General features: G+C 40.8%; 1 protein-coding gene across 1 annotated transcript in view; it reads right to left on the bottom strand.

The window, feature by feature from the left end:
* The window catches only part of CRB1 (crumbs cell polarity complex component 1), a 145242-nt gene that overhangs the window by 40848 nt on the left and 87691 nt on the right, over positions 1 to 16703 (bottom strand). The window contains exons 5-8 of the mRNA XM_065880477.1: positions 10422 to 11378; positions 4642 to 5189; positions 3621 to 3696; positions 3089 to 3295 (exon numbers count right to left, since the gene is read on the bottom strand). Coding sequence (XP_065736549.1) covers positions 3089 to 3295; positions 3621 to 3696; positions 4642 to 5189; positions 10422 to 11378 — 1788 coding nt within the window. The remainder of the gene's footprint in view (positions 1 to 3088; positions 3296 to 3620; positions 3697 to 4641; positions 5190 to 10421; positions 11379 to 16703) is intronic.

The following is a 16703-nucleotide window of genomic DNA, read 5'->3' as shown; positions in this document are numbered from 1 at the left end:
GACTCTTTCTCAACAAAATATGCGCTCAGATGTCACTTCCTCCGAGATGCTTTCCCCAACTATCCAAGTGAAGATGTTTCCCCCCCCCACCGCAACCCACTCTCTTTTTAATTACTCAGCTTTATTTTCTTCATAGCATCTTGTAGCTATTTGAAATTATACTGTTAACTTTCCTACTTGTTCCTTGTCTGTCTTTCCTCACTAGAACATGAGCTTTTACGAGATCACGGAACTTCTATGTCTAGGTTCTCACTAAACCCGATGCAGGGAACATTGCCTGGCAGAAAACAGGTGCTCAGTAAATATTACTAAATGAATAGTCTATAAAAATAACTCAATCCTTAATTCTGAAAAGTGAGATAATGATTAGAAACCACAGCAGGAGTAAATTCAAGGGTATCATTCAAGTGTATCATTTGACTGGATTAACATTTCACTTGATTTTATTGCTTTTGACTGTGGTGTTTTTTCCCAGCAAATTTGGGGTTGGGATTAGGCAGGAAAAGAGCAAGAAGTGTCTCATTACATGTTTTCGAATAAATGTTAACATGACAAATCTCAGTAGCCCTCCAACTCCTGAAGGAAGAATACTGTCTGTCATGCTGTATAAACTAGTTTCATTGACCGACTGAGCACATGGAAATCACTTCTTGTGATCTGAGTAAAAACCGCAGTGCACGTTAACATTTATACTTTGCCTTTTCTTCAGGGAACTTTATCATAATAAACACACCTGTATCTAAGGTGGGTTGTAGTTTTTAATTGTCTGTTTTCGGATAGGATACAGATAGAAATGATGAAGTACTAAGGGCAAACTCGGGGTAATGCACGAGCTATACTCTCAAGAGTATGTTATTCTAGCAGAACTATCTTCCCAACACATCTCCCTAGAAATAAATACAATAGTGTCATGAGGTCATATCAAATGAAAATTATACAAAATAGCAAAAGTGAATGCTAGGGTTTATACCTACCGGTTAGGAAAATTTCACCCCTCCTACTAATTTACATTTTCTCCCTTAAGATAAGACATAATTAAAAAAATGTTACTGAGACTTTTTGAAAGGTCAGAGGCAAACTTTTTCCACTTTCTGTAGTGGCCATGCAGTAGCAGTGAAGATCATTCACGCCTTTCTGACGTGGGGCATCCAAATCCTTTATGTGGAGACGGAGGGCAATACGCACCCAGGGTATGGTTCTTGGACCACCACTGTTTTTAGAAACCCTATTCTTTTTTTCCCTGTGAAAATGTTCAAAATGATTTAAACCCCATTGTAGAATATAACTGGGACTGAGAACTTTAGTATTTCTGTCAAAAGATTAACAGTAAAATTAATAAGTAGTAAACTATTTTAAACAAGCAATTCAGAGGGCAGAGAAATGGAAAAGGTGCCATTAAAGTTCTGTGTCATATTAGAGGCCTGATCTCATTCTTTACGCAAATTCATCATGCTTTATTCATGTGTGTAGCATATTATTTCTTAAATATGAAACATAAGAGTATGTGTATTCTTTTAGAAACTGCCCCCCAAGTATATACACTGAGCAATACATTTCACATACCATTTTGATACATGATTTTAAAATACAGAAACATAAAAGTAACTGTATTCTCATTCTCAGTCACTTTGGGGCTTGGTTGTTGATTTGGGCCTCAGGTCAGTCAACCCCTAGCTCCAGACCATTATTTTCGTGCAGTGTTTTCCAAGGTATTTTATGTATTTTTTTAATTGTATGAAGATAATGTAATTTAAGTCTAGAGAAGTTAAGTGAAAATACTGAGCTAAATTGAAGAAAAATATATATTTATTTAACAAATATTTACTGACAACCTCCTACATGTTCGGCACTATTCTAAGTGCTAAGAGTAACGTGGGAAACCAGACAGAAAATCTCCTTCCCTTTTGAAACTTATATTCCATCAAGGAAAAGATGATGAACAAGTGAACAAATACCTGTGTAACAAAACATCCAAGGATGATTAGAGACATAAAGAAAAGTAAAGCCAGGGAAGAGGGCACTTGGGTAGAAAAGGGAATGGAGGGATGAGGCCCTTGTGAAGCTCTGGACTGAGAGAGTTCAGGGTAGAGATGGTGATGGTGCATGGGAGCTAACTGCTGGGGTGAAAGAACACTGGACAGAAAGACATCGGATGCACATTGAGGACAACTCTTAGAGGGTTTCTCCCACTATGAAAGGAAGCAGGAACATGGGATGGTAGCTGGTGGGGGTGGGAGGGATATCAAGGGAAATAGTTTGTAATGAGGAAATTTGACAGTATGTTTATATACTGAGGGGAAAACTGATGATGCTGGTGGGTGAGAGAAAAATTTCAGAAGCAAAATCTTTGAACAAGGGGAAGAGATTAGAATTGAGTGTGAACATAGACGGTTGGCTATAGACTGAACTGTGCATTAGTTGAACTAGAAGAAAAGACATACTATAAATAATAGTGTGGCTACCACGTAGACCTGTCAAAATTGTAAAGATAGTATTCAAATTGCTAACATTTGGGAAATTGTGTTCAGTAGTACTGAATTTGGGCAGGAAAACCATTCAGATTGAGGGAAATACTCATGGCCAACACCAATCGAGTGCCTACTGCGCTTGGCTCTCTACACACGAGGTCATATAATCATCACACACACACCCACAGTTACCTACTTATCAAGGAGACGTTTTATCCTTTTCTTACAGAGGAAGCTTTAGATTATGGAGACGTATGAGTTGCCAGAAGCCTCATAGTTAACCAATGACAATGTGCTCACAGTGGCACTTTCACTCTGTATTGCCAGTAACGAGAAAAGAAAAGCCAAACATCACCTGGTTAATAGTCTTAAATGATCAAGGATCTAGGCTTGGTGCTGCTATGACCGCTGTTTCCCACTCAGAAACCCAGGGGCAGGACGAGGCTACTCTGGCTTATTACACTCCCATTAGGTTTGTTATACCACTACTCGCGCAGGGAGAAGCAGCTACACATTTCTCTGCTGAGCTGGAGTTGTCTGTATTCTTTTTCTGGGTTGACTCATGGAACAACTGAAATGCCCAGTTGAACTGGATGGTGATAAGTTTGAAGTGCACTTACATTCAAATCCTCGAGGCAGCCCCTGGCATCGGGCCCGGGGAGGACACGGGCTGAGTTCACACCAGCGAACCTCCTGGCAAGCTTTCCCGGCTGTGTTCGCAGGGCAGGAGCAGGAGAAGTCGTCCCACAGGGAGTAGCAGATGCCTCCGTTGTGACAGGGGTTGGGCTGAGCAGACAATAAGTCAAAGGCATTAGAAGCGCCGGCAACTAAACACGGAAAAGACCCTGTTAATCTGTGAATGCTAATTTCCTACATATTTACATTTCGAACTTTTTATATCCATTGGCTGATAAATAGAATAAAACTTACTGCTACCATCGAGAGAGAGGAAAAGGGAAATAAAGAAAAATATACAATACTGATCTCCTGTAGCACAAAGAGGATTTTCAAAGGTGTAATTATATTTTCTGTAATTTATAAATTACCAGGCACTTTCACTGTCACTAATGATAGTTTGAGTTAGAGACTTTTCCTCCTGTTTTTACTGGTGAGGAAACTGAGGTCCCTTTCGTTGTTCAAGATTCTATCAACAGTCAAACAGGGAAGTTGGTACTTGGATCCTCTGGGTCCCCAGAGGAGTGACACCATCTCCCCTCCAGCTCTGCCTCTGAATCAGAAGCATATCATAATTTGAGTTCTCACAAGGTTTCTCACAAAGTGTTCAAAATGCAAGTATTGATAAAGGAATTTCTGAGAGCTCCGTCTTTATTTATGCCCATTCCACTGTTAACATGTGATCTAGGCTAGTGACCCAACCTTGTTAAACGCCAATTTCCTTTTCTGTAAATAACATCAATGGAGAGAATAAAAATGCCTGCTTTGCACAGTAGTCCTTCCACAGAATGAAATGGATTGATCCATGGAAAATCGCACCTGGCACATTGGAGGTGCCCCTATAGTAATGCTACAATGATTCATTTTTATGTATTTAGAAGCAAGCCCAGTACATGGCAATAGTTGGAGCTCAATAAATGTTCAACAGATATAAATGCCTTTCCTTCTTTTCCTCTGAAAGCTCATGCAGAGCTGACAAATTGAAGTAGCTTTCAGAAGAGCATACAAAATATACAAAGTAAAGCATGGGCTCTGAGTAATTATATTACAGAAAATTTCAAATCCAACTCCCAGAAGGAAGTTACCTCTCAGATTTTTTTTCCTTATTGACTTAGTAGATGTTCAAAACAATGGTAGGTGGGCATTTAAGATAAAGTTAATGGTATCTTCAAAATGAATTAATTCAGTTAAACCTCTGGGATGCCATTAAGAATTTGGGAATTAAAATACAATTATTCTTAAGTCATTTGGTTGTAGAAGACGTAGTTATTTTGCTTGGTTAAATGGACCATAATGGCAATAAGATCAAGGCCACACTTTCATGGCTCAACATAAATCCCCGAGTCCTGCTGGGAAAGTATGGATGAAGCATTATTCTACAGCTAGTGGGTCAGTAACACCACATTCATATACAAAGAACAGTTATAATAAATTATCTATTTAATAAAATGAAACTTTTAGCACACAATATGGACATAGTTGGTATGAATAATCCTACCTCACACAGGTTGTCTCCGGGACAGCCTTGGGTCACATTGACAAGAACTGCATCTTGGGCTGCGTTGCTCGTTGAATTTGGAAAGAATTCCAGATTTTCGTTGTTTAACCTTATATCTTGAATACAGCCTTTGAAGAATCCACCATTAACTTCAGTCTCCTGTCTGTCAGGCAGTCCACCAATGTAGAGGACATCTCCTCTTTGGAGTCTCCACGTAGGAGCAGAAATAAATCCTAGGTTTTGTGACGACTGATACAGTTCGATTCTATTTGGCTTGATTTTCAAAGATATCAAGTGGACATTTCCATCGCTGAGAACAAATTTTACTAATGATTTGGGAGAACCTGGAGTTAGCATTGCTAGTCTGCCATGCTCTAGCCAAACACGGATGTATTGGCAAGTGCCATTTTCCAGAGCTAGAAGCAAGCCCGATGGACGATGTGTCCGAACAAACATGGAGAGCGTGAAGGCCTCTCCGTAGCTCTTGTCAAGATGGAAAGCCGCATATCCTGTGGAGTCATCTTGGCCAAATCTGCCTGCCACATACGCTTTAATAGAGGAGGAGAGACAAAGAGGAAACATCTGAAGACACACAAGTAATGCATATATATATATATATATATATATGTATATATACATATATGCACATTCATATTTTTAAAAGTTCAAGACAGGCTTATTCAATAGAATGACAATTTGAAAAGTCATCCCTGACTTTCTGAACTTCTGAGTTTACTTTATTCTGAAAATAACTAGATTTTGGTTTATAGTTTACAGTTGAAGTTCACTGATCACAAAGAAGAAGAGAAGATTTCTGCACCGATAAACTTTTGAACCTCTTCCTCACTGCCCTAAAAAGGAGGGGCTTAAACATGGAATATCAGATACTACTGCACTCCAACTTGATTTGGAGAAATTTGGGAAGCAAGAGCTCTTCCTGCAACACATGTAAGCAGACTGAACAATCGTCATCGCTGCTATTTGGGGGCATGCTCAAACAAATGGCATCAAACCTAACCGTTCCTTGTAAAGGACAGAAACCAAGAATTAGATTTGCAAATCCTCTTTTGGGAAGATACCCCTAATAATATTAAGAGGCAAGGCAGTTGAACAAAGGAAGAGGACTCTTCCTTCTTTGGCCCTGGGTGGGTGAAGGAGAGGCATGGGGCACAAAGTACTAGGGCGAAGCTGAGTTCTGAACTCACCCAACATTTCCTGTGGACAGAGAGATTTCTAATGCATTGACGTGGCAATGCTATCAATGTGCATCACCACAAGAAAACTCTTTGAGAAGTATAAAAATAAATGCTGACCTTCAAAGTCATTGATGATATAGTAGGAACACAAGTCCTTGTACTCCTAAAGCTTACATTCCATTTGGGTGGAGGTTATATAGTATGTCAGGTGGTGATAGGTTCTTTGATATACAAAAACTCAGGCAGAGAAAGGGACTAGGAAGAGCTGCAGGTAGGAGTGGAGCTGTCATTTTAAATGGAGTCATCAGGGAAGAACTCTCTGAGAAGGTAATATTTGAGCAGAACCCCGAAGAAAGTAGAGATATTACTGCAGAAATTCAGGAGATAAATGATGGGCTTGGATCAGTGGTCATGGTGCAGATGGGGAGAAGTGGTCAGATTTTGGAAATGTTTTGGTAGAACCAAAACCAGGATTTTCTGGGGCAAGTTGCTCTCCAAGGCTTTTGGTCCAAGTAACTAGAAGCATTGAGTTTCCATTTGCAGAGATGGGGAAGAAAACAGGAGGAACAGATTTGGGGGAGAAATGAGATTCCATATTAAATTTGAGATGCCCTATTAGATATCCAGGTGGAAATTTCTAGTCAGCAGTTAGATATAGAGGTTCAGGGGAGACATTCTGGGCTAGTCACAGTAATTTTGGATTTGTCAGTGTAAATGTGGCATTTGAAGCCCTAAGATTGGAAGAGATCACCAAGAGAGTGAATCTAGAGAGAGAAGAAGGGGTCCAAGAACTGAACCCTTAAGCATCAGACATGTGGAGGTAAAGGAGATGATAAAAGAGTAAGACAGAAAGAGAACGAAGGGGGAGTGACACCCCATAAGCCTAGTGAGGAAAGAGTTTTCAGGAAGAGGGCGTATTCAACTGTGGTAACTGTTGCTGAGAGGTCAAGGCAGATGAGGACTGAAAAATGACCACTGAATCTTGCAATCTGGAAATCACTGATGAACTTGACAAGAGCATTGTCTTAAACATATTGCTATCTTCAAGTCTTCACATCCCAATCCTAACCAGAAAAAAAGCACATTCCAGCATGTTTAAATGTTGTCATATGGTTCCACTGAAGTTTGAGCAAAGGTGGGACATATTTTATTTTAGCTGAATTATAGTGAAGCTTGCTTAGGTAACCATCTGTGTTTGAAGACCTTCTGCATAAAAGTCTGCATTTTCAGAATTCTGCCTTGATTTTCGACAGGAACGTTACATTTTGAATCTGCATTTGGAGACCACCTGCTCCAGGCAACTACAGGTAGCTTTCAAAGTGCATTGTTAGATGTAACAATCCGTTTGAAGAGGCTAACATCTCTGAATGCACGGCAGCACTTTCATATGAGATAAAATGCTCAATAAGAAAATGTGGCTCTTGAAGTTGCCGAGGTTTGGGAATATGCACAGAATTGCTCTGCCTCAGGGGTGGTCCCCGCTGGTCATCCTGGGACGCCTGCAGCATCACTTTGTGGATCCAGATGAAAAGACAGACAGAACACAGAGCTGTTTCTTTTTCTCAGAAGCTTGACTCTCCAGCAGTCCTATTCTTCAGAAATCACAAGCAAGTAGTCAGAGCACATGATTTACTACATGATTTTAGAAACACCTGACGCCATATATGACTTGTCTGTGGACACGGAAAGAATGATTCTCATATGTGTTGTTGATGTGTCATGAAGAGGGACGACAAATAGGGATAAGAAATAACCAAGTTTTAATGATTGATGGACTACAACAAGAAGAAATTTATTTAGAATAAATAAAAGCCACTTGGGTCTAAGTGCACTTCATTGGTTTAGGGTGGAAAAAGCAGAAATCTGTGGCACCAAGAGGGAGAACAGCTCAAAGTGAACCAATCACAGAATGTGGCTGCCCAAAGGTCAATGGGACATTAGGCTGCAGAATAGAAGAACATTCTCTGGAATGAGAAGGTTACAGTCCTGTGTCACTCTGCACTGTCAGGCACATCTAGGAGCCAGATAAGCAGATTTATTCCAGAGCAAGCAAGCAGCTGATGGAGTGTCTGAAAACGATGTCAGGTGGGAAACATTAGAAGAAACTGGGTGTGTTTAGCATGATAGGAGTGATGGCTTGGATGGTACAAGACACTTTTCTTCAAGTATTTGTGTTCTCAAGAAGAAGACATGTAAGTAAGGTTGACATTGGCTTCAAGAGTTACAATGCTGCCAATGAATGGAAGCTATAGGTCATCATATATTAGTTTAGTACAAAAAAGACAACTTCTAGGGGATTTCTGGGAAGATGGAGTGTGAGTGAGTTTCCCATTCCTGAAGGTATGTAAGCAGAGGTTTGGGCCACTACACTTGGGTGCAAAACAGTGTAAAAAATTCAGTCATGGAGTGAAGCTCCTTCTATATCTAAGAAACTCTAATTCCAAGCAGATAAGAGTGTCAAAGTTTAGATGTACGACTGAAGATAAAACATATGTCAATTGCCTCTCTTAATCAAATATTCTCTAGAAGGGACGAGGTCGGTGATACCTTTATCCTGAACAGTATCCTGGAAGCTCCACGTTCCTGGACACAGCCGGGGCGATAAGATACACCGCGATGACCCTGCAGACAGCTCTGGGAACTAAGCTTTGAGAAACTCTTCTCTGAACTCTTCTTATTGAGACACTTGATCATTTTTTAAAAATCAACTTTAAAATATAGGAAGCCCGTCTGTCTGTCATGTTTCGTCAGCCAGCCAAATCCTCCATCCAGTCTGCTTGTTCCTTGCAATGGGTACCATGTTTGGGAAACGCTGAGCCAGGATCATGAATTGGGTGAAGTTTTTGCCTTGTACTTTTTAGCCCATCTCCTCCTGAACATCTATGTACAATGACAGGAAGATTTCAGGTTGTCCTTACAGCTTGTAAGCATCTTTTGCGATGGGAATAAACTCCCCAGCAGACATTCCTCAAAGATGATAGCGAATACAAAATACTTTAAATTTATGACTAAGAGGTGATATGAGAAATATAACTTTTCTTAAAATTATACCAAGAATTTTCAGAAAGGGATGATTTTACAGAACTTACTCCCTAAAAAGATATCTTCTGAAACTAAGCATTTTCATGAGGATTAAACAGTTTCAAATAGTGGAGGGGTGGCGGGCAGCCGGGGGAAAAGGAAACTGGAAGAAGAGAGGGGACAGCTAACCAATTCAGGAACTGGGCTTAAAGACTCTGTGATTTTCCAAGTTGGAAAAAATAAATTAAAGAAAACCAGAACCCACTGGATTGGCATCCCTTGAATCTATCTACCAGGACAGTTAGCATCCCCACGGTCGGTATTAACCTCATGGGTCACTGCACTTGGAAGCTGGTCAATATGAGTCAGCATCTGTTTGTTATTTTGTATATGTAGTAAAAATATTGCCTTAGGTCAATTAAATTTTTCTTCAAAAAGTGAACATTGCTTCAGCATAATCTCCCCTTTTCTCCTTTAAAAATATCACAAAACAACTTGCCATTCCCTTTAAAATATTACATAGAGCTAGTAGACGCCAGTCCTCATAGTCGAGCAGGTCCGTGATTTGTAATGAATATTGTGGTCAGGGGGAGACCCGTGAATAGCTTCTAATAATTCTTAGCCCTTCATACACGGAGTAGGGTATAGACCAAGACTGGTTTCAATTTTACTTCATATAAAGCAAAGAAGACTATTTACCAGATGTTGTCCTATTTCACGTTACTCTCAAATCTTGGGGTAAATTACAGCTGCACTTCAAAGCAGTCTGTTGCAATTACCTTTCCAACATTTGCAACGCAAGAGAATAATAAAAAGAAACAGGTACGTATGTATCGATCACTATCAACAGCAGTCTTTGCAACAATGTCGGAAGTAAGGATTTTGAAATGCATTTCAAACTGATTTGCTAAAGAAATTAGATCAATTAGTTTATGGCATCTACCAAGTTTCAGTGTTGTTACTTTTTTAAAACTTTTTTCTTTTTTTTCTTAGGACACGTAGGTAAAATACCTGTTTTCTCCAATGCAACTCTGGAAGATACACCTTTGCATAAAATTGGTGGTTTGTAAAAGTGCTAAACTTGATCATGATTTTGGAGCTAGTGTGAACTGCATAGAGAGGAGGGCAAGGAAGTAACTACGTACTGAGAGTCTACAATGCACGTGGTATTGTGCTAGAATTTGGCATTGACTAGTTTCATGTCTACGGTCCTGTTTTTCCAAAAAGATTACTCCTCTTTCAAATAAGATTTGCAATAAATTTCTGATACACAACAAATGGTAAAATTGTAATAGCATTTTGTAAACACCAAGATGTAAACCCATTTGGATGGGAGCTATGGGCTTAGTTTTCACTTCTCTGCATGAGTGAAACCCTGGTGCCCTATGAATCCACTCAGATTTAATTAAGGTACATCATCAGCCTCTTCCTTTTCCTGTCAGTGGGCAGCCAGCAGCAGAGTCCTGAGGGCTCCTGATGATTCATAACCAGCAGGAACGGCCTGGCTGTTTTGTCCCAGCTCTGCTCTGAGGCACAGCCTTCCTGGCACCCTGCCCCTCTCACCTCTGTGACAGCTACGGCCTCGGTAGGGCCGGTAGCAATCACACTGGTAACTAAGCCACAAGTTGAGGCAGCGTCCTCTGTTGTGACAGGGTTGGCTCTCACACCAGTCCTTTCTCGTGCAGCCTGCCTTGACATTTAATGACCAGCCGGACGAGATGTTCTCCAGGGTGATGGGATTCGAGTCAAGTTGAACATCTTGGAGGCAGCCCACAAGCGAAGGTATGGATGGTCTATTATAAACGTTAAGCAGAGCAACACCACTGTGGGCTGTTCCCTCTGGTAAACCCCCCAAAAAGGAGTTTTGTAAAGCACATGTTGACCCATCGCTTCCAAATGGAGAAGGAGCTCTCGTGATGCATGTCCCCAAGCAAGACTCGTCAAGTAAGGCAAGGGTCACAGCCTCTGCAAACGTCACCTCCACCGTATGCCACTCCCCATCGCTGGTGCTGTGGGAGATGAACAGGACCACCTTTGGCTGATCCCTGACTTGAACTGATAAGTGGATGTAGCCACTGAGCAGCTCCAGTACCACAAACACGTCCCTGTCACCTCGGAAGAGTAGAAGTGCCACTGGCTGGACAGTCTGAAACCTGAGGGCTATTGTACAACCGGAGTCCTTGGCTGTCACTGAGCCACTTGGGACCCACAGGAAGCCATCACCCTCAAAAGAAAGTGTGGTGACCGTTTCACACCGTGACCCAGTATAGCCAGAGGGACACAGGCAGCTGAATCCATGCTGGCCATTGTGGAGGTGAGGGACGCATGTTCCATTATTTAGACATGGGTGATCAGTACAGCTGAGGAGCAAATCAGAACAGTTCCTTCCTCCGTAAAATGCTCCAGAATGGTTATCAAATGGGCAATGGCAAGTGTAAGTCCCAGGCAAGTTCTCACAGGTACCACCGTTTTGGCAAGGGCTTGAAGAGCACTCATCGACGTCCTCTTCACAGTGGACCCCTGTTCAGTGATAAAGAATAGATTGAAATTACATATATTCAGATCAAAAATAGAACTTTCACATAATCTTCATGTATAATCTTTTGGAGGTGCAGAACCGGCTCAGGTGTAGGAGTGTAACAGAGCGAAATGTGACTAGAGACTGAGGAGCTAATACCGATTCCATCATTCTGCACGTATGGTGCACAGAAGTGCAGTCATGGTGAACCCTGAATTCTCCCTCTAGAAATAGGTTATTTGCCAAAAAGAGTGGTTGACTCAAACTATCATTGTCAGATATATAGGTGACACTGAATATCATAAAAAATTTTTTAAAAGAGAGAGAATTAGATTGCTATTGGGAACAATGCTAGACACAAATTATTTACTTGGGGACTTAGTTCCCAGATATTGTTTATCTTGCCCTGGGCTGCTAATTTCACTCTATTCTACTTGGAAACAGCGATCTGCCTTCTCCATTTTTTGCACCTCCCCGTAATCCCTAGACACACAGACAGTCCAGACAACTCTCTCTGTGGAGGGCTTCTGAGGAGAATGGAAGGTCCCATAACCTCCTCTCCACAAGTCTAGTATAAACCATGAAATCTATCCAATAACAAGTTCCGGTTTCTAGTTTCTTTACTTTCTTTTACTCTGTTTCCTGGTTCTAAGTCATAAAAAGGTATCTAATTAGAGAATTCTTAGAATTCATTTAATCCAGGTAACAAAAAGAACTATAACACTTTTTAAGAGTGATGGCTATTGCTTTTTAACGAAGTTCAAATGAACAAATAGTGTTAACAAAAACTGACACACGTATAGGACTCTGTGGCTTCGACAGCACCATCATCCACGTTATGTGTTTGTGTTTACAGCAATCTCCTGAGGTTTTCAAGGCAGATAGACTTAGCTCTCTTTCACAGACAACACTGAGGCTTAGAAAGATTGACGTCTAAACTCCAAAGCACTTCTACAATCTGGTTTTTAAAATCCAATCTGACACTTTCTGTTTTTTAATTGATAACTTAGTGCATTCTTGTTTTTTGTTATTACTAACATGTCTGTCCTATTTTCCCATTTAACTCCACGCCTAAGTGTGTGCTTCTTAAATTTAATCAAAGGTTCCTATATTGATAATGTTGGATCTGAATCCCAGCTAGGCAGTGAGCAGGTTACATTTATTTTTTGTGTCTAGGTCTTCTGATCTATAAAATGGGGTTAAAAATAGTATCTGTATCACAGGGCTTTTTAAAGGTTAAGTGAGTAAAGACACATAAGATGCTCATAACATTGCTTGATACATAAGTGACTTCTCAGTAAGTGTTGGCTGTAATTAAAAAGTAATAACCAAAGAAATTACCCTCGCATGACAAAATCAAACAGCACTGTCATCATTGAGAGAGACTATTTAGAAAGTGTGGGCATACGGAATGACCCACAAATTGCATAACTTTACATAATGAGAGATTGACGTGGACGGCATATTAGGCTGGAATCTCATTAGATCATGCTCTTCATGAGGGAAGGGAAGCTGTTCGATTTACCAACGTATGTCTAAAGCACAGCACGATGCCTGGCTCACGTTTGGCACTAGGTAATTAATTTTTGTATGAATTGATTAATGATGACCTTTGTAAGGTGATTAAAATTTTTATGCTGCATTTAACCTCATCTACTCCAGAGCCCAAAGTGCTCTTTTTGTGTCTATTTTGAGATAAATTTACCTGGTGGCACAGTGGTTACATTTTTGCCCACAGTCATTTATGTACCATATATTTAGACCCTTGATTGGACCCTCCTGTACTTATATCTTACTTTACTTGGATTACTTTCATACAATCTTTGTTAATCCAAAAGTATTTCAAGCTCTGTGAAAGGAGGGAACGTGTTACAATCTTAGAGTCTCCCACAGTCCCTGCACAGTGCTGTGCATATGTGTGTTATAAAAAGCTGGATGAGTAGAAAAAATAAAAGTAAATCAAACTGATTTATGTGATCTATAATCATCCTCATAGGTAACAGAACGGACACAGAAATTACAGGCTATATTTTAAAGGAATGTTAGAATGCAAGTTTCATTTAACTGAACTTACGAAAAGTTCAAACTTTTGTTATTAGAAGATAGTTTACTTAAATTTGATCTTCACAGGATTTTGAAAACACAAAAAAATCAATCCGTAAGCATTTAATTAAGAGGAATGCCGAACAGCTCATGAGTTATAATTGAAGAAAAACTCTTTTTTCCCACCCATTGTGCCTTTAAACATATTTAATGGGGGATAAAATCTCCTACAGACCCCAAGTCTTTTCTGTTCAGCCTTGATTAATAAGTCTTAAGATCACATTTTAAAGACCTATAATGAGTAGGATGGCCAGTCATAAGAAATGTAAGTTTCAGTGCACTTTGGAATTGAATCTTTTTTCTTTGTCTGTTAGGTCGACTTCAGGCTGTCTTGAAAAAGGACCAGGAAGGGTGCCCCCTTCTTTTTTCCCTCCCCTCCCCACCTCCAGACTTCTGCCTGAGTGTCAGAAGGGTTCAGAAAGTTTCCCCTGACTGGTGCCGGTGTTAGATGGCTCCACTCTCTCTGAGACTGGCAGGTGTTTCAAGGTGACTTTTATCCCGGGGCTCTTTGTGGGGTCCTTGGAGCCCCCTGGTCCATCACTCCAGCTGAGACTCCGGCCACAAGGCCTTGTTCTCACGTTGCCCCTCCCTCAGCCCCTTCCTCATTGGCTTCCTAAGGTTTACTTGACATCACCAACTCTGTCTGTTGTTCTTCCTGTGCCTTCTGAGGGGGACCAGGACCTGTTTTACACTGACCACTGACTGACACTCCTCCCGTGACTCCCCAAGGCCCCCAGGTCCACGGGCCTCTGCCCTGCAGGTGGAGGGGAGCATGGTTGTTGACCAGCCCAGCCCAGCACAGCCCAGCAGCAATTCCCCTTCTTTCTCTCTCTTTCCTGCTGCCCCAGGTGAGCAGTCACAACCTTTCATCTTTTTTTTTTTTTTGAAAAGAGTTTTCAGAACTGCTTAGACTATGTGTTGTTTATTACTGTCCAAATACATGAAGTTCTGATGGAATAAAATCATGTGCAGGCCATGAGAGCCCAGAGTCATTAGAGGGCCAAATTTCAGACCACCCAACAGCTCACATTTTAAGAATTTGAAACACCTAAAAATAGATAAGGTGGTTTCTGAAAAAGAAAGAAAGGGAAGGAAAGATGAAAAGAAAAAAAAAAAAAAAAAAAAGGAGAAGAAAAGGGGGGAGGGAGGGAGCAGAGAAGAAACCATTCAGGAAATGTTAGCTCACAAGAATACCGAGCTTAGAAAGAAGAGGAAAACGCATTGAAATGCATAAACTTTGTGCAGCTGAATGCAATGGCAAACAGTAGAATACACAGGCCCCCTAATACTTTTGAAATGGCATACATATAATGCCGCTAGCATTGCCCTAAAATATGCAGACAGATAGAGGGCCTTTAAGATGGCAGAGGAGTAAGACGTGGGGATCACCTTCCTCCCCACAAATGCATCAAAAGTACACCTACATGTGGCACACTCCTACAGAACACCTACTGAATGCTGGCAGAAGACCTCAGATTTCCCAAAAGCTCTGTGGCTGACAGGGTCTTGGTGCTCCGGCTGGGTGTCAGGCCTGAGCCTCTGAGGTGGGAGCGCTGAGTCCAGGACATCGGTCCACTAGAGACCTCCTGGCCCCACATAATATCAATCAGCGAGAGCTCTTCCAGAGATCTCCATCTCAACACTAAAACCCAGCTCCACTCAACGACCAGCAAGCTCCAGTGCTGGACACCCGATGCCAAACAACTAGTAAGACAGGAACACAACCCCACCCATTAGCAGAGAGGCTGTCTAAAACCATGCCAAGATCACAGACACCCCAAAACACACCACCGGACGTGGTCCAGCCCACCAGAAAGACAAGATCCAGCCTCATCTACCAGAACACAGGCACCAGTTTCCTCCACCAGGACGCCTACGCAACCCACTGAACCAAAGTTACACACTGAGGACAGACACCAAAAAAAATGGGAACTACGAACCTGCAGCCTGTGAAAAGGACACCCCAAACACAGTAAGTTAAGCAAAACAAGAAGACAGAGAAATATGCAGCAGATGAAGGAGCAAGGTAAAAACCCACCAGACCAAACAAATGAGAGGAAACAGGCAGTCTACCTGAAAAAGAATTCAGAGTAATGATAGCAAAGATGATCCAAAATCTTGTAAATAGAATGGAGAAAAAACAAGAAACATTTAACAAGGACCTAGAAGAACTAAAGAGCAAACAAACAATGATGAACAACACAATAAATTAAATTAAAAATTCTCTAGAAGGACTCAATAGCAGAATAACTGAGGCAGAAGAAAGGATACGTGACCTGGAAGATAAAATAATGGATAAAACTACTGCAGTGCAGAATAAAGAAAAAAGAATGAAAAGAAATGAGGACAGTCTCAGAGACCTCTGGGACAACACTAAACCTACCAACATTCAAATTATAGGGATCCCAGAAGAAGAAGAGAAAAAGAAAGGGACTGAGAAAATATTTGAAGAGATTATAGTTGAAAACTTCCTTAATATGGGAAAGGAGATAGTCAATCAAGTCCAGGAAGCGCAGAGAGTCCCATACAGGATAAATCCAAGGAGAAACACACCAAGACACATATTAATCAAACTATCAAAAATTAAACACAAAGAAAAAATATTAAAAGCAGCAAGGGAAAAGCAACAAATAACATACAAGGAAATCCTCATAAGGGTAACAGCTGACCTTGCAGCAGAAACTCTGCAAGCCAGAAGGGAGTGGCAGGACATATTTAAAGCAATGACAGGGAAAAACCTACAACCAAGATTACTCTACCCAGCAAGGATCTTATTCAGATTCACTGGAGTAATTAAAACCTTTACAGACAAGCAAAATCTAAGAGAATTCAGCACCACCAAACCAGCTTTACAAAAAATGCTAAAGGAATTCTCTAGTGGGAAACACAAGAGAAGGAGAAGACCTACAATAACAAGCCCAAAATAATTAAGAAAATGGTAATAGGAACATACACACTGATAATTACCTTAAATGTAAATGGATTAAATACTCCAACCAAAAGACATAAACTGGCTGAACAGATACAAAAACAAGACCCATATACATGCTATCTGTAAGAGACCCACTTCAGACCTAGGGACACATACAGACTGAAAGTGAGGGGATGGAAAAAGATATTCCATACAAATGGAAATCAAAAGAAAGCTGGAATAGCAATTCTCATATCAGAAAAAATAGACTTTAAAATAACGATTATTAGAAGACAAAAAGAAGGACACACCA

This window comes from Phocoena phocoena, chromosome 1, assembly GCF_963924675.1.
Source record: "Phocoena phocoena chromosome 1, mPhoPho1.1, whole genome shotgun sequence".
Classification (NCBI taxonomy): Eukaryota; Metazoa; Chordata; class Mammalia; order Artiodactyla; family Phocoenidae; genus Phocoena; species Phocoena phocoena.
Note: the sequence above shows the minus strand (reverse complement) of the source record. Positions and strands in the feature narration are given on the sequence as shown.